General features: G+C 38.0%; 1 protein-coding gene across 14 annotated transcripts in view; it reads left to right on the top strand.

Annotated features, from left to right (window-relative positions):
- Positions 1-18,605, top strand: part of SEC24B (SEC24 homolog B, COPII coat complex component) — an 82,532-nt gene that overhangs the window by 37,604 nt on the left and 26,323 nt on the right. For all 14 annotated transcript variants that reach the window (XM_070611743.1, XM_070611739.1, XM_070611742.1 and 11 more), the window contains 2 exons: positions 7,820-7,900; positions 10,646-10,869. In XM_070611743.1, coding sequence (XP_070467844.1) covers positions 7,820-7,900; positions 10,646-10,869 — 305 coding nt within the window. The remainder of the gene's footprint in view (positions 1-7,819; positions 7,901-10,645; positions 10,870-18,605) is intronic.

The raw sequence follows: 18,605 nt of genomic DNA, 5'->3' as shown, positions 1-18,605 counted from the left end.
AATATCAAGTAGCAGGTTTGGAAGTCAGTAATATCCCTCTTTATGGTTATAGTTAAAGGAACTGTCCACTTATTTTAGCTTTTTGTCTGTTAAAGCTTGTGGTTTCCTTGGCAGCAAGTCTCTGTAGCAGTCAAGTACGGGAGTATTTATTTTAAACTTTCAGTTTTAAAAGAAAACTATTTGATTTCAGTTCTAATTTTACAGTTAACCATCTAATTATATATTTTTAAATTACATGCTACAAATAGGCTTCCCTTTTGAATTTTTCTCATTAAATACACACTTGGAAACTAAAGTAGGATTTTGTACTAGGGACGTTCTTAGGTTTTGTTAGAAGCTTCTAAAAGTTCAGAATTGTTGGAGAATAAACTTTTAAAGAAAGCTGGAACAAACAGCAGGCTATCAGGATCTCATGATGGTCGTGTCTTAAATTTTCCTCCATTAAGTCAGTTCCATCACAGATATTCTCACCTGCAGCTACTGGTGCCAGAGTGGACCTCTCGTTAGTTTTGGGTGCAGTTCTGCAGACCAGCACGGCCATATTCGTAATAAGAAGGAAGGCCAACTTGGAAATGGCAGTGAAAGGGAGTAAGCAGGAAAATAAAAATTGAGGTGTGAAATAAAGTGAAAGGGGAAAAAAAATAACCAGAGACTGACTCAGCCTCCAGGCTTTCGTCAGCCCTAGTCCCCAGAAGACAGTGCTGCTCACTTTCTGTCACCTGCTCTGCATTCTCCCAGTCACCTTTTCTGTAGGGAATTTTCAGGTTGGGAAGAGGCCAGGGGACAACAGGAAGCTCTTCCCCGTGGCTCTGGTAGTGTGACAGCTTGATGCTATATTTTGTAAGTGATGTTGGAAAACACTTTGGTTTCTCATAATGAGTTTTAAGGTGCTAGTCAGTTTTTGTTTGACTTTCCTACAGGCTAATAGTGATTATTCAGTGCCAGACACTTCGTCAGAGATAGTGACATGTTTGTGATTTGCTTGGGTATTTTAAAAGATAAACTGTATTTGGATGCAGAGCAAGTTAGGTTGACTCCTGTAGATAACAAGATGATATTATAGCTCTAACTTCCAAAGAGAATTCTTTTTTATTCAAGTACATAATACAGTGTTCTTAACACTATGCTGTACATTAGATCTCCTGAACTTATTCATCTTAAAACTGCAAGATTGTACTCTTTGACCAACATCTCTCCCTTTCCCCATCCCCCCAAAGAGAATCCCTAAAAGTATTCAAACCTGTCTTTCCCTTTGATTGATGTACTATTTTACTGTTTTAACAGGTAAATATCTTTCAACTGAATTGAATACATATTTAATATGCTTTTAAAATTTTATAAATTTAACACATGGTGAGTCTGTGAAGGATATGAAAGGCCATCCATGCCATCAAGAAAAGTATTAGTTTCAGGGGTTTCAGTATTCATGTACCTTAAAAAGAAAAGGTAGTGATGTATTTGTAAGTGGTACCTGTTACCTGAACATCCAGCTTGCGAACATCCTGTGTGTATGATAGCGATAGTTGAAACTGGGACTTTTTGTACAGCCAGAGGGGCAGGGTATTGGGGTTGCAGTGGAAGGAGATTTGGGACCAGTGTCCAGAGTTAGAATTCAAAAGGTACTTTCAAATAGAAATAGTGTTCAAATAGTGATTGGATGTCTAGGCTAGCCCCAAATCTAATTAACTGAAATGCTAAACGTTTGCAAATGCTTTATTTTTTCCATCCTATTGCAAATGTGTAGTGTTTAATCAATAATATGGATTATGGGTTTTATAAGTGCCTGTAAACTAACTTGGGGTAATAGGTACCACTTATTTCATTATTTCTCTGAAAAGGTACATTCTGAGTTCTGGACAACCAATTTATAAACAGAGTATTTAATAATGTCCCATTTGTAAGCTTGATTAAAAATCCAAGAAGCTCACGGTCTCGTTTGGAGTATAGACCAAAATGACAGTAAGTCCTATGTTACCACAGTGTTTTATAGGAATACATGGGAGAATCTAGAGCCGGATGTAGGCTGGGTGATGGGAAAGATTCTCCCGAGGGCTGAGGGGATGCCTGAGCTGAATCTTTGAAGAGAAGTTGGAATTCGGCAGGTGAGGGATCTGGGGAGAGGCAGACACTGTTTAAAATGCAGCAAGAAGCTTGAGAGAAGCTGGCACGCTGGGTAACTTCAGTGAGTCTGGACCTGTGGTCTGCAGAGGACGTTGGCAAGAAAAATTCATCCAAGTGGGGTAGGATGGCTGAGTGAGATCTTTAAGAACCTTATATTTTATACTAAGGAGTTTGGATTTTATCTTGAAGGTAGTGAGGAGTCACTGAAGGAGTTACGTAGGAAAATAGCATAACCAAATTTGCATTTTAGAAAGATCTCTTACAGAAAAATTGATTGGAGCATATTGAAATTAGAGGCTACTGGAATAATCCAGTGAGAAAAGTGAGTTTTTAGACTAAGGAAGTAGGAAGATTGGAGAGGGAGAGTGTAGACTAGCATTTCCAAGAGAAGGGAACAGTGTTTTCAGATCAAAAGAAATTGGGATAGCAGTGGTAAATGTTAAAGGAAGTTTGGCTGAAGTCTGAGAACAAACACTTGGCTTTATCAATCAGGAGGTTCTTGTCTGCCCTCCCTCACCCCCCACCCCCGTTTGTAGCACTGTTGGAAGACGGGGAAGGACAAGAGGAAGGCTCTGTTCTGTCTGTTTAATCTTAGCAGCAGCCGCTGGAGCAGGTGTTCCTACAAACAAGGAGTGGCTCAGGAATGTTAGGTGTCTTGTCTTTTTTTCTCTCAACTGGTAAGTGGTGGAGATGAACTCTGACTTCTACTTTTCCTGTGTTTTATGCGAGTTATGGGGACATATAACCTCAAATTATCTGGTTACTTTCAAGCGGAGCAGTGCGAGTAAGTGCCTCAGACTTGTTGACCCGTGTCGCTTGTCTTGGAGAAGAGTGAAAGTCTTTCTCGGAGGCTTAAGTGCACCCTGACCTTTCCCCAACTTCATGGATGCTGAGCTGCTCTTTTGATCTGTTCGCCTGCTTTCTTCCTCAGGTTCGGTTCCCCCTCATTTCCTCCAACTGCTTTCTTCCCTCTGAACCTGTGACGTAGAGCCAGTAAAAGGAGGGGGGAATATCTTCCCAAGCACCACGTCCATCCTCATTCCCCTTTGGTGTCAGGATAGTTATCACCAATTGTAGTGTGCAGTGACCGAGGCAGACTGAACCTGTGTGAGATGTAAGGTGGGACAGGTGCCAGAGCTGGCCGTGCAGGCAAACCCGGCTTGTGCGCAGAGGGCAGGGTTTTGCTTGGTGTCATGGTTCCAAAGATCAGTGAGGTGGCATAGCCGCCTCCAGGTACTCACAGTGTGAGAGAGAAGCAGGTGTCGTATGTGACTGCTGTACCTCTGGAGAAGTGCAGTCAGTCAGGACTGAAAAATGCTGCCACGCAGAAGAGCGAGCACTCTTCCATGGCCGTGTCAGGTTTCCCAGAGGATGTGAAATGTGAAGGATGAGTAGGAATTTGCCATGTGGAGAAAGGAAATCTAGGCTAATGGGCAAGTATGTACAGCACATAAACGCAAGGAAAAGTGGCGTGTTGGGTGAAGGGTGAGAAGTTTGGTGTGACTGCGTTGTAAGGTAAAAGAGGGAGGCTGCCGTAGGACCAGGCGAGAGATGGAGGTGGAAAGGAAGCCAGGTTTTGAAGTTCCTTTTGTGACAATACAAAGGCACTGAGACATGTGCTGTAAGGTCGTGGAGGGATCAGCGAAGGTGGTTTTAGGCATGTTCAGAATGTTAACATATAAGTTCCAGAATGTACCTTTTTTTAAAAAAAATGTCATTTTGATTTGTGTTGGCAGTGATGGCATGGCTTCATTAGAATTAATCTGAACAATAAGTTTTAGGAAGTTTGAGTCTGTTTGTTTAGTGGTTCATCTGGATCATGCTTTTATCATGCTGGATCAACTTTTATCATTGCTTTGATATTTTAACAAGTTCAAAATAGAGATTTACATTTGTTCTTTTCTCCTGAAAGCAACTTTTGAAGTAAGTTAGCAGGTTTCAAATTACCCAATAAATAAAACAGAATAACTATTTCTATTTTAATATTCCTACTTTAAGGTCTGTAGGTATAGCATTATTATTAAAATGGGCAATACTTTTGAGTATTGATATTTGATTTGACATGAAAAAAGCTAGGCAGCATAATTCAGCAGTATTATGTTCTTTGAAATAATTTGATATTTGTAAGTAATCTTTTACCTTTGGACTTAATTCTTTTTCAAGAATAATTATCTCGATATTTACGTTTAAAAGTTTATCTTGATCAAAGAGAATGCTATGGTATTTTTTTATAACAGCTTTATTGAGATATAATTCACATACCATAAAATTCACTCATTTAAATTGTATTATTTGGCAATTTTTGGTATATTAACAAAGTTTGGCAACTGTCGCTCTGTAATTCCGGAACATTCTCATCACCCTAAAGTAGAAACTCTATACCTTTTAGCAGCCACTTCCTGTTCTTCCCCCAACTCCCACCCCGCCCAGAGCTCTGGGCAACCACTAATCTACTTTTTGTCTCTCTAGATTTGTCTATTTTGAGCATTTCATATAAATAGATCATATAATATGTTGGGTTTTTGCGACTGGCATCTTTCTCTTAGCATAATGTTTTCAGGGTTCATCCGTGTTGTGGCATGTATCAGTTCTTCATTCCTTTTAATTGCTGAATAATACTCCATTATGTGGATATATCACGTTTTATTTACTCATTCATAAGTTAATGGACATTTGGGTTGTTTCCACTTTTTGGCTCTTGTGAATAATGCTGCTATGAACATTCACGTACACGTTTTTGTGGGGCTATATGTTTTCATTTCTCTTGAGTGGAATTACTAGGTGATATGGTAACTCTATGTTTAACCTTTTGAGAAACTCTCGAGATCGTTTTCCAACGTGGCTACACCATTTTCGATCTTATGAGGGTTCCAGTTTCTCCACATCCTTGCCCAAACTTGCTGTTATCTGTCTTTTTAATTATAATCATCCTCGTGGATGTGAATTGTTATCTTGTTGTGGCTTTGATTTGTGTTTCCAGAATGGCTGGTGATGTTGAGCGTCTCTTCCTGTGCGTATTGGCCATTTATCTTCTTTGGAGAAATGTCTGTTTAAATCCTTTGCCCAATTTTAATTTGGTTATTTGTTGTTTTCTTGTTTGGTTGTTAGAATTCTCTATATATTTTGGATACTAGACTCATACTAGATACATGATTTGCAGATATATTCTCCCATTCTGTGGGTTGTCTCTTTACTTTCTTGATGGTATCATTTGGAGCATGAAAGTTTTTAATTTTGATGGAGTCCAGTTTATCTACTTTTTCTTTTGTTGCTTTTGCCTTTGTTGTCGTAGCTAAGAATCCATTGCCTAATTAAAAGGCATGAAGATTTACTCCTGTATTCTTACAGTTCTAGTGCTTATGTTGCGTTATTTTTATATGATCCATTTTGAGTTAATTTTAGTGTCAGCTCTAAGGAAAGGGTCTAGCTTCATTCTTCTGCATGTGGATGTCTCGCTCCAGCACCATTTGTTGAAGAGAATATTCTTTCCCCATTGAAATGTCTTGGCGTATTGTTTTGTTTTGAGGTGAAATTCATATAACATAAAATTAACCACCGTAAAGTGCATAGTTCAGTGGCATTTGGTACATTCGCAGGGTCGAGCAGCCCCACCTCTGTCTGCTGCTGTCATTTTGGCTGTTGTGCAGTCACCACTCCTGTCTAGTTCTAACTTTGCGAGGTTGCTGAACTAGACAGAACTGAACATTTTCGTCATCCCCAAGACACTATCCTCATGAAAACAGGAACTTCCCATTTCTCACTGCTCGCAGGCCCTGCAACCACCACGCTACTTTCTCTATAGACTTACCCTGTTCTGGCTATTTCATATAAATGGAATCATATAGTGTGTGACCTTTTGTGTCCGGCTTCTTCCACTTAGCATGTTTTCAAGGATCATTCACATTGTAGCATGTGTCAGTTCTTATTCCTTTTTATAGCTGAATAATATCCCATTGTATAGATATACCACATTGTGTTTATCCATTCATCTGTTGATGAATATTTGAGTTTTGGTGTATTGTATTTTAATGCTATTACTTCAGGACTTTTGACCTTATATGTCAGTGTTTTTCTTTAGTTATAAATTGACAAATGTAGGAAACAGAAAGGAAGAGCCATTGCTTACCATTCTTAATTAAGAGTAATGACATATATATGAAAGAATTTTCTGTTTATCACAAAGAACACACCTAGTAAAGATTAGTGTCTTCATTGACTGTTTTATAGCTCTTGTACTTTGTAAGTTGTTTCATATCCACTATCTCATTTAAGCCTCACAAGAACGTTAAAAAAGTACACACAGGGAGGCCGGCCCCATGGCATAGTGGTTACGTCTGGTACACTCCACTTCAACAGCCCGGGTTCATGGGTTTGGATTGCAGGTGCAGACCTGCACCACTTGTCAAGCCATGTTGTGGCAGCAACCCACATACAAAAAGATTGGCACAGATGTTAGCTCAGGGCTAATCTTCCTCACCAAAAAAATAAAACATATAGGGCATTTTTTAAATTGTTCTCATTTTGTAGAAGAGAGTATTGGTGATTATCGCTTACCCGAAGTTATATAGCAAGTAAATGACAGAGTCTAACGTAACTAGAGTCTTTTGCCTCCAAATTATGTTCTTTGCTAAAAATAAATGTTACCACACAAAAACCTTTAGCTCTTATGCTCTGAGTTGGTAGACTTAATTCTCATGGTTATCCAAAATTATTCAATGAAAGATAATTATGCATACTCATTCTTTTTATATCCCAGTTGAAAACTAACTAAAATGTAGTTTAAACCCAAGTTATAATATTGGTGTTAAGAGTTAGGGATCACCTCTGTACCACAGAATTTTGTCTTATATGAAAGGTGAAAAAGACCAGGATCTCTAACACAAGAGAGGGACCACGTGCATGTTCGGTTTTGTTCTTCAGCACATCTCTAGCATATCTGCCTAGGACAACTGTAGGCTCTCAGTAAAATATTTGTTGAGTGAAAGAATGAAAGCAGTATATTGTATGTTCTACTATCTTGTGACCTGTCACTAAATTTCATCATGAATTGCCACTGGACTATCCTGTTAATCTTAGAGGTTTTGAATGAAGACACATCATAAAAATTCTTATAGTCTAACACTTACATTTGAGTGCCTTTTATTTATATTACCTTATTAAGTATGAAGGTACTTTGATATCCATTCTGCAGATGAATAAACTGAGGCACAGAAACGTTTACCCAAGCCTTAGACTCCTCTTTCTGAAGGTTTCATACAGCTGTGCTGTTATGAACGTCATTAAAATGTAATTATCTTAAAATATCCTCATACTGACAAAATGTATTTAACAGCTTGAGATTTGGTAGGTAAAATCTTTGAGGCGTGACTATATTAACATTTCTCTCAATCTAAAGTTTATATTTGTGTGTTGACTACTTTTCGTAGTGTGATGCCTGCTCTTCTCTAAGATACCTTCGTGTGTATTTGATTAAGTTCTGTTCCACTCATCAGCTCCATATTCTCCTCACTCTCATGCCCTGTTCTTATTAATGGAAGTTTATCTATAGTTTTTAAATGTCTTACATCAGTCATTTTACTTTTGTACTAGAGTCAGCAGTTTTCCTAGTTCAGCCAAACATCTTTTTCAGAATTGCCAAAGGCTGCTCTAAGGTACGTTGTCATTTTAAACTTAGCAGATGTCTGGGTTTTCCTTTCAGGTGTGGACAGCTCCTCCACCACGAGCAGTGCTTCTCCAGGGCCCAACAGTTACGACGCCCTGGAAGGAGGCAGCTACCCAGGTGACTGGTTTTGTGCTTCTCTGACGTTGATTTGAAAAGTTACTGACGATCACTTCCTTTCAAACATGAACATATATTATACATAATTGCAAGTATATTTTTAACAGAAAAAAAGGATGTTTACCTGGTATTTCTCAGCCTTAATTTACCAGTGTTAATTGTCATATAACAACTGTGAAAGTTGTTTCTGGAAGACCTAAGGAAATTTATTATTTTATTTTTATTATCAAGCTCTTTATCTTTTTCCTCTTTCTAAAAGACTTTCAATAGTGAATAATTTTCCTCTTCTTTTTCCTTCTTTTTTTATGCTAACAGCTCCTTCAGTAAATTTTGTATTTCTATTCTCATGTATAGGTCCTTGAATTCCTTCCAGCTAGCCTCTGAATATAGATAGTTTTTGCCTCTTTACGTCCCCATGACTCCTGGCTGCCTCCACCAGGTAAATAGATTAACCAACTTGGTTGTAGGTTTTGGAGGCATTATTTTTAACCATATCTGGAAATAACATTGGTCATTACATAGGAACAGGAGTAGTGGATAGTATTAAAAGAAAAAAAATACAAACTTTTATAATTAATAATTGTTTCATTATAATATACTGTGATCTTTCTTATTCACCGGTCTCCCATCACTAACAGCCTGACAACCACACCAGACCTCCTTTTTCTCTCTCTTTCTAATGATTCCAGACTTTAGGACTAACAGAACAAGTGATTTTGCCCTTCTCTTTATTTCTCATCTCTTTGGTAATAATCCAGCATGAAGCTTAATTGAAGTTGGAGTGTGCTATACTTAATTAAACACACCATCTTGCTATCACTGTCCATAGAAAACTTTTAATTTTGTCAGCTCAGTATAGATTTCACTTTTAACGTTTCAAGAATACTTGAATAAGCTACTCAGTCTTCTCTGGGTAAGGATTTTTCCCTAGGGATGTGTGTGTGTGTGTGTCTGTCTGTGTCTGTGTCTGTGTGTGTAAGAAGTTGTGGACCATTCCAAAAGCAATGAGTGTTATAAAGATATCCTAGAAGAGTTACTTTATTCACTAACATTTGAACTGTACAGTTTTAGACCTCCATGTTTATGACTCCAGTTCTTCATTTCTGATGCTATTGACTATTGTCATATTTCATCTTCCCGTCACCGTGAGGAGGGACAGGCAGGAGATCTGAGGATGTGACACTGCGTTGAAGCTCCTGTCCTTTTAGCAAGTCTGAGAGCTTACCAGAAAGCCAGTCAGCCAACTCTTGGCTTATTGGCAAAGACAATAGCAGAAAGTCTAGGAATGTATCTCCAAAATTAGAGTCGAAAGAAGATGTGCTTCCGTAAAAACTTTTTCCTTAAGGCAGATGCTTTAGAACATGTTTTTGCAGAATCTGATTGCTGGTGAAGAATATGGTTTTTTATGTGAAAAATAAATTAAAACACATATATATGGTGGATTTGACTTTAAAATAAAGCTAATAATCAGTATACCAAAATGTTAATAATGGTTATGTGTAGTAGAGTAATTGTTAGGGTTTCTTTTTGTTATTGTATAGAATAATGAAATTTTCTAGGTTTTTTTCACAGTTTTAATCATATTTTTGTTTTTGTTTTAAATTTAAATAGAGGAAGAACATTCATTCATTAAAGTTCACTTGGCATTGGGGCCAGCCCTGTGGTCGAGTGGTTAAGTTCACAGGCTCTGCTTCTGCGGCCCAGGATTTCACTGGTTCGAATCCTGGACGCAGACATGACACCGCTCATCAGGCCACACTGAGGTGGCGTCCCACATGCCACAACTAGAAGGACCCACAACTAAAATATACAACTGTATACGGGGGGGATTTGGGGAGAAAGAGCAGGAAAAAAAAAAAGTTAATTTGGCATCTGTTATATACCAGACATTATTTTAGGGGCTAGAGACTATTGTGGACACCATCTTTCATACTTTCATAGTCTTGCCTCTTCACATAATGCAGACTTCTAGGGGATTGTGGAAATAGGCCCCTCTTTCCATGGACTTTTTTTATAGATCACAGGGGAGATAAAAGGCAAGTTAGAGAAGAGTAGTTGACACCCATTTTATTGCTTTGCTTTATTTTCTGCTGCTTATCTCTATTCCTGCTGAGAGAATAAAAAGAAAAATAACTTTTATTTATATATAAATTATTGTATAATATATTTATATATAAAATATATTTAATCCACGTATATAAATAAAAGTCTTATCTATTAGAAATACCAACTGAGGGGGCTGGCCCCATGGCCCAGTTGTTAAGTTTGCACACTCTGCTTCGGTGGCCCAGGGTTTCGCCAGTTCGAAGCCAGGGCATGGACATGGCACCACTCATCAAGCCATGCTGAGGCAGCATCCCACATGCCACAACTAAAGGACCCACAACTAAGAATACACAACTGTGTACTGGGGGGCTTCGGGGAGAAAAAGGAAAAATAAAATATTAAAAAAGAAATACCATACCAATATGGAGTTTTCTTGTAAATATTTCTGTAAAAAAAAAAGATGGGGTTGGAACATGTGAAACAAGATTAGCAAAATATTGATGGTTATTAAAGTGGGGTGATGAGTATATAGGGTTCATTATTCTCTTCGCTCTACTTTTGTGTATGTTCAAAATTTCTCATAATAAAAGGTTAAAAAAAAGAAAAAGGGAAATGCCAGAGGTTGTGGCTCAGCCAGGAGCCAAGTCTTTACAGAGTCCGGATCTTGAGCTGTTACCACTGTCTTTTTCCCGTTGTTAGACATGCTGTCTTCATCAGCCAGCAGTCCTGCTCCTGACCCCGCTCCTGAGTCTGACCCAACGTCAGCTCCAGCTCCCGCTGCTGCTCAGCCTTCAAAAGTGGCCAAGCCGTTCGGGTATGGTTATCCAGCGCTTCAGCCTGGTTATCAGAATGCTGCCGCTCCCCCTGGTGCTGGGCCTCCATCTGCCAGCCCCGTGTATTCTGGATTCCAGCAGTATGCTCAGGTTTGTACTTAGTCACGTCAAGACACCACATTTCTAAAAGCTGTGAAACTATCAATTCTAACAAATCCCTGGTGATTCAAATGGAGCATAGGTACAGATAAGCCTTGATCAAGCATACGTAGAATTTGATTCTGGTTTTTTTGCATATGCATACATAGAAAAACATGAAAGGAAATAAATGTAAATATCAAATATTTAAGGAGGTTAAATCTGGATCAGAATTTAGCTGTGATTTTTCTTTTCTTTTCTTTTATGAGGAAGATTGGCCCTGAGCTAACGTCTGTTGCCAATCTTCCTCTTTTTGCCTGAGGAAGATTGTCACTGAGCTAACATCTGGGCCAGTCTTCCTCTATTTTATGTGGGGTGCCACCACAGCATGGCTTCATGAGCAGTGCTAGGTCTGCACCCAGGATCTGAACCTGTGAACCCTTGGCCACCAAGTGGAGCATGTGAACTTAACCACTACGCCACTGGGCCAGCCCCAACTTTGATTTTTCTTTTCTTCATTGTACCTTTATTTTTCAGAGTCTCTGTGATGTGCAGATATTAATTTTATAATCAGGAAATTAAAAAAAATGTTAAATTTTTCTTAGAATTCTGTATTACTAGGTTGTCTTTCTCCTCAAAAAATGACATGGTATAAGTGTGGTTTGGGATTTGGGTTCCAGCTCTTAACTTGAAGAAACCTCCATGACATGTAAGTGAGATTGGCGAGGGCCTCGGCACACACCACTGCTCGTCAGGACTTAGTTCATCAGCTACTGCTGTGACCCCGTCTGACGTGACCCTTTTGGAGTCGCCTCTTAAGTACCATGTCAATTTAGTAATAGAGAACAGTAAGCATTTTACATTTGTATTTATTGAAAAGAAAATAAAATATAAGGAAGCAATTGAAATGGCAAAAGCATTCCACTTAGAATAAAAAGCTTAGTTAGACTAACCATATAGGAATTTCATCTTATGGTGAACTAATAATGAAAATTAGAGAGAAATAGGAAAATCATGTTTCTGGAGTTTAATCTTAGAATTAAGATGGAGAAGGAAGAAGGAAGCTGGAGAGGCACTGGAGAAGTATGATTGGCTGGTACAGATTTCCCTGCCTTGGTCTCGTCAGATTTTCTTCATGGCTTTATACGTCCACATGAAACATTTTTTTTTTTTTTTTTTTTAAAGATTTTATTTTTTCCTTTTTCTCCCCAAAGCCCCCCAGTACATAGTTGTATATTTCTCGTTGTGGGTTCTTCTAGTTGTGGCATGTGGGACGCTGCCTCAGCGTGGTCTGACGAGCAGTGCCATGTCCGCGCCCAGGATTCGAACCAACGAAACACTGGGACGCCTGCAGCGGAGCGCGCGAACTTAACCACTCGGCCACGGGGCCAGCCCCGCCACATGAAACATTTTTAAGTCATTCTTGTCTGACTCGTGCTTTAGGCAAATTGCTGTTAAGGGCATAATGTATACTTTATTTCTGCATTTTAATGAGAAGAAAACCAAGTTCAAAGAAAGGATCTGGTCCTTGGAGGAAAATGTTGGGCAAGGAAAAAGTTCCTTTGATACAGTGAGTGGTCTGTAGTGGGCTTCGGAAAAGGTCCTTTGGCCAAATCTGGCTTGCTGCCTGCCTTTGGAAATGAACTTTATTGAAGCAGCTGTGCCCTGTGCCTTATGTATTCTCTGTGGCAACTGTGTACTGCAGTGACAGAGCTAAGTAGTTGCCAGAGAGGCCGTGTGTTTCTTAAAGCTTTAAAACATTTGCTCTCTGACCCTTGACCAAAAAGTTTGCTGACATGGGAGAATGGGAAGTGTTATTCTTTTCCCATTTTGTTTGGGAAGTTGTTGTGGAAGAGTTAGGAGATTGTCTTTGGAATGAAAGTAAAAATTACTATTTAATATGCTAGATTTTTAAATATAACTTTATTCTTTTCTTCTATAATCACAATCCTTTTTATGCTCTAGCTCTAGGACAAGGATCAGAGGAGTTTGGATAAAGGGGACAGAGACAGACTAAAAAGTAGCTTGGGTCATTAGTCACGTTTGAGATGAGCACCATGAGGCCGGAGCTTTAGAAGTCGACTGTTAGAGATCACCCAGTCCCACCTTCCGTTTTTTTAACTTTTTAGTGAAGTGTAATCTATGTTATGTAAAAGTATATAAATCAACAGCATACAGCTTGATACGTTTCTACAAATTGAACACACTCACGTAAGCAATAGCCAGAGGCCTTTCTCATGCCTTTTCTAGTCGCTGACCCTCCAAACGACAGTTGACAACTGTCTTGACTTCTAATACCACGATTAGTTTTGCCTGTTTTGAAACTTCACATCAGGGAACTGCACTGTGTGTACTCTTGTCTAGACTGTCCTGCTCAACATGCTGCCTGTGGCGTGCGTGTAGTTCCTTTGTTTTCATTGTAGTACTCCATTGTGTGAATTTACAACAATTCATTTATTCTGTGTTTATGGGCATTAGGGTAAATTTCCAGTTTGGGGCTATTATGAATAGTGCTGTTGTTAATGTTTCTGTTCTTGTCTTTTCAGTGAGTGTTTATATCTAGGAGTGGACTTGCTGGGTTGTGGGGTATCCATCCGTATGTTCAGCTTCAGCGGTTAATGTCAAGTAGTTTTCCAAAGCAGGTGTTCCAGTTTATCCCTCCCATTAGCAGTGTGTGAGGGTTCCAGTTACTTCACATCCTTAAGAACACTTGGGATTTTGACTTTTCTACGTTAGATGATCCTTTCCTTTCATTATTTAAGTGAAGAAATCAAGACTCAGATAAGTGAACTCTTCTGACCAAGACCAGGCTTAGTTCTGAGAATACAAAAGTCCTTCCAGCTCAGAATTAATCCTTTTTTTCCTCCTCAACTGGTAGGGACTTGTGCAGAAGAAAATCATAGTCAGATTGATGTACGTCCCTCTCTAAGCAAGATTACAAAGCCGTCATTCATTTCTGTCTAATGTGAATTTGAAATAGTTTTTCGACACTACTGTTTCAGGCTCAGTGAGCAGTAATGATTTAAGCACACAGCTAGGACATACTTTTAAATTCTTACCTATCTACAAAAAAGAGATTATAGATTTTAATCTGGGATTAGCATTATCAAGCTAATTTTAAAAGAAACCATTTATTTTTGAAGTCCTACGTAGGATAAAATATCTTACTTTAGCCTTAAGCACCTTCTCTAATAAAATTGAAATGCCTTTAAGTGTTGCACTTAGTGTAAGCAGTGGGAGGGTTCTGACATCTAAGGGCTTTCTTTGTATCATTAGTTTGAGATGAGCTTATTAAATAGTGGGAAACCCCAATAGTTGGCATTTAAGGAAGAAAAAAACTTAAAATTTGTTTTTCAGTGTTGAAAAACAGGAAAAAATTTGATGTTTAAAAGTGAAAATAAAAATTAGAAAAGTATGTTAGTGAATATATGAAAAACCAGACATACATAGCCTTTTTAACCAAAAAAAGGTGCATGATCAATTATAGAAAAATGCAGATAAGCAAAAAGAGGAAAATAATTATCAACCAATAGTCCCACCAGCAAGATATGAACAGCAGCACTTAGAATCTGTCCTTCTAGGTTTCTTGCATTTGGAGGCGAAGCCAGTAAAGAAGTTGGTCATCCAAATGACTTGTTTATTAAACAATCAAATAAAAGAACTCGATAAATAGGGATATTGTTTTATAAATTTTTTATTCCTTTAACAGCATAAGAGAAAACGTTTCAGTGTTATTGTTTATCCTTCATCTGATCACTGCATAATGTTTTCTGATCAACCAGCTTCCCATTATTGGGCATAGCTGAGTGTCAGAATCAGCATACACACGTGTATGTGCACACCTTTGTGCATTTGTCTCATTGTTTCCTTAGATGAAATTTCTTCAGGTGAAATTACTGATTGAAAGCACCTAATTTGACAGGACTATAGAATTTCTCTCTGCTCATTCACTCATGAAAGCTTAGTGAGTTCCTGCTGTGTGGGAGCACTGCTCTGGACCCTGAGGATACAGGAGCAAACTACTGAACAGTTTCTTCTCTCAGGACACCTGGTGGGAGGGCAGGGTTGATGGGCAGTAAGTAAGTCAATCAGTAAATTAATGGGATAATTTCAGGTAGTTACAAGTGCTCTGAAGTAAGACAAGTTGAAGAAATCGCTTGCTTTGGGTTATAGAGTGGATAGGAAAGCCCTCATTTTAGAAGTTGTGTTTAAGTTAACATTTGAATGACAAGAAAAACCAGGTATGGAAAAATCTGGGATTAGAGCCTTTCAGATTGAGGAAGCATACGTGCAAGTGACTTGGACGTGTTCCAGGAATAAAGTCCCAGTGTGGCTGCACCTCAGCGATGGGAAGAGTAACAGCAATGGGATCAGAGAGCTAGGGAAGGACCATAGTCAGAAGCTGGGATTTTACCCCAAGTGCGAGGAAGGAGACCGTGGAATCAGATTCTGTGTGGTGGAAGGATAACTGGTTCACATACTTGGAGGTCATTTCAGCTGCTGTGTGTAAAGAATGGATTAGGGATGGGAGTACTTGAAAAGACAAAAACGGAAACAGGGAGACAAATGGAAGCTTTGCCCTAATCTTGGAAACAGGTGGGTGTACTTTGTTCTAGGGTCGTATGGGTAGAGGTGGTCAAAAGTGAATAGATAAGGGATACCTTTTGACCTGTTAATGGGTTGGATGTGGTAGATGAGAGCAAGGAAGGTATCAAGGGTAACCCTTTGGTTTTTGGCAGAGCAACTGGAAAGAGGGTAGTGTAGTTAGGTGGTGAAGACAGGACTAGGTCTGGGAGTGGGAATCGAGTTGGGCATGTTAAATTGAAATGCCTAAGAGACATCTAAGTGGCGGGTCAGGCAGGCAGGAGTTGGTGAGTATTGGTGGTCAGGTATGGAGAAATGATGTACCAGTTTATATTCCAAGCAAAAGTATATATGCCTATTTCTATTACTAAGTGTGTCAAGAATTAATTTTTATAAGCAAAAATATTTTATTTTTTCATAATTATCAGTCATTTGTGTTTCTTGGCTGGAATCCCAGTTCATATTTTCACCATTATTCTGTTCAGGTTGTTCTGCTTTGTAAAAGCTATCTGTAATAAGTATATTAACCTTTTGTCTAATATATATTGCAGTTTTTTTCCCTAACTTGTCATTTGTTTTTAATTTTAATGGTATTTTTTTGACACTGGAAAAATGTTTCAACTTATATAGTCACATTATAATTTATTTTATTATTACCTTTGTATCCTTTGAAAGGTCTTTTCAACCTTAAGATGAAAATATTCCAGTTATCTAATTTTTTTTAGTTCTTTGGTGGTTTCAGTTTTGCATCTTTAATCCATTTAAGGTTTTATTTTGGTACATAATGTAAATAATAAATCTCCTTTTCCCTCCAAAAGTAGTTAGCGCTAAGTTCACTGTCATTTATTAACTAATCTATCTTTTCTCGATGATTAAATATCTCAGCTTTACTTTATATCCTAAAATCTTATAAACTTGGGTCTGTTTGGGGTTTTCTATTATGTACTGTTATTCATCCGTACAGTCATTTTTCTCTCGTCCTTTACAGGTCTGCTGAAAACTTAGAGAATTATTCTTCTTATCCAGTTGTGTTTTCCACAACATCACCATCTTCGATTACTGTTGACAGTTTGTTATGCCTGTTTCATCTACACCCTACCTCCACACACATCTTTTGCTAAGGATTTCAAGCAAATCCTGGGCAACAGGGCAGGGGAGATGCATTTCTTGTATAACCACAATGCCACTATCCTATCCAACAAAGTAAGAGTAGTTTCTAAATGTCATTTAAAAATTTGGTCCATATTCCAATTTACCCATTCCTTTCAGAATTGCTTTTTTACAGTTGGTTGGTTCAAATCAGGATCCAAACAAGATTTAATTGTATTTGCTTGTGTCTCTTAATTCTCTTTTTAATTTTAATACAGACGTCCACCCCTGTTTTTTCATGCCTTTGATCTTTTGAAAAAACCAGGTCTACTGTCCCTTGGAATGTCCCACATTCTGAATTTGGCTCATTGCTTCTTGTGGTTCATTTAGCTTGTTCCTCTGTTCTGTTTTCTGTGGACTGGAAGTTAGATCTGATGGCTTGATTATATTCAGGATTATTACTTCATTTGTTTACCTAAGCCAAAATAATATATTTTGTTTCTGTGTACCTCATAGTAATATCTGGTGGTCTCCCTTTGAGTGGTGCTAGGATTTTGGGTTTATATGGTGACAGCCCGATCCCTTCATTGTGAAGCTCCCTGGTGAGCTTTTGCCTGGTGGCTTTATCATCTGTTGGTATCTGTTTATCATCTATTCTAGATGACCGTTACCTGAATCATTTATTTCAGTATGGGGTGTAAAACAGTGATTTTCCTGAATTTGTCCTTCTGCATTTATTAGCTGGAATTCTGCAGTACATTCACATAATGGAGTGCTCAGTAACTGTAAAAAAAAAAAAAGGGGGGGGGGAAATCTGTATATAGAGACAGTTATTGCCAGGACATTTTTCTTTAGGTAAAAAAAAAAAGGATCATATTTAGAGCAGTGTGTATGTATTAGTTTATATTTGTAAATAGAAACAATGGAAGGACTAAACCAAAAACTAATAAAAATTGTTAACTATAGGTAGAGGGATCAAAAGTGAAACAAGGTATCTCGAATATATCTTATAGTAAAGTTATGACATTAGAATTATGTAAATGTTATGTTTACTCAAAAAACATTGTCTAAAAAGATAAAAAAGCAGTCCTTAAAAATTAAAAGCAAGACCCTGTTTATCAGGTCGAATGCATTCTGATGCAGAGAAAAAGCATTGTTCCAGCTGATCTTAAACCCCACATTGTGTACGTTCTCAGAGGGATGCAATCTAAGGACAGAAACTACTACGAAGAACTCTTACATTTAGTTTATTAACCTTACATTTATAATAATATTGGTGGTGTTATTTTGAAACTATTTTAGTACATTGTAGGATAAAACAAATAAGTAACTCTATTACCATTAGGAATGAAGATTTTCAGCAAAAGAGATACAGATGTAAAATCAAAGAAGTTAAAACGCCATCATCTTCAATTTGAATTGGAAATGTCAGTGTGAACCCATTGGTTTTTTTCCTCTATTTAAAAATGTATGTGTTCTGTCTCTACCTGTTGTACAAGTCTGGAAGTAATAACAGCACACCAGCAGTGAACAGCCTTATTACCCAGATTACGGTCTCTAGAGACCATCCCCACTCAAAAGGAACCTGGAGTCAAGATTCTTTTTTGGGTAAATGACTAATTTGGGGTCTGAAGGAGGAATAGTACAAAACGTTGTGCCAGAAAGCAAGGAAGCTAACAGAGACTAATAGGCCTATGTCCAAAGGACACTGGGGCCAACTTGAAGGGGCTCTCACTGGCCAAAGATTGATAGTTTGAGTATCAAAATGCAAAATAACTGTAATTCATTACATCACTTTGAGTTAATAAAAAGCTGTGAATTCATAATAGTAGACATTATTATTATTATAACAAAGGAAGCATAGAAAAAATAAGCAAAGCAAAAATTCAATGAACACCATTATACATTTCTGTGACACCAACTCATTATTCTGAAAATTGATGATTGAAAAAACTTGAAAATAAAAGCATTAATCCTGCCTTTCCAGTATGAACTGCATTCAGAGAAACCAAATTCTTGATGTTGAAGAGCATTGTTGCTGAAATTTTGTTGTGCGGTTTAACCGTGCTAATAAG

This window comes from Equus przewalskii, chromosome 2 (assembly GCF_037783145.1).
Source record: "Equus przewalskii isolate Varuska chromosome 2, EquPr2, whole genome shotgun sequence".
NCBI lineage: Eukaryota > Metazoa > Chordata > Mammalia > Perissodactyla > Equidae > Equus > Equus przewalskii.
The sequence above is the reverse complement of the archived record's forward strand: the minus strand, read 5'-3'. Positions and strand labels throughout refer to the sequence as shown.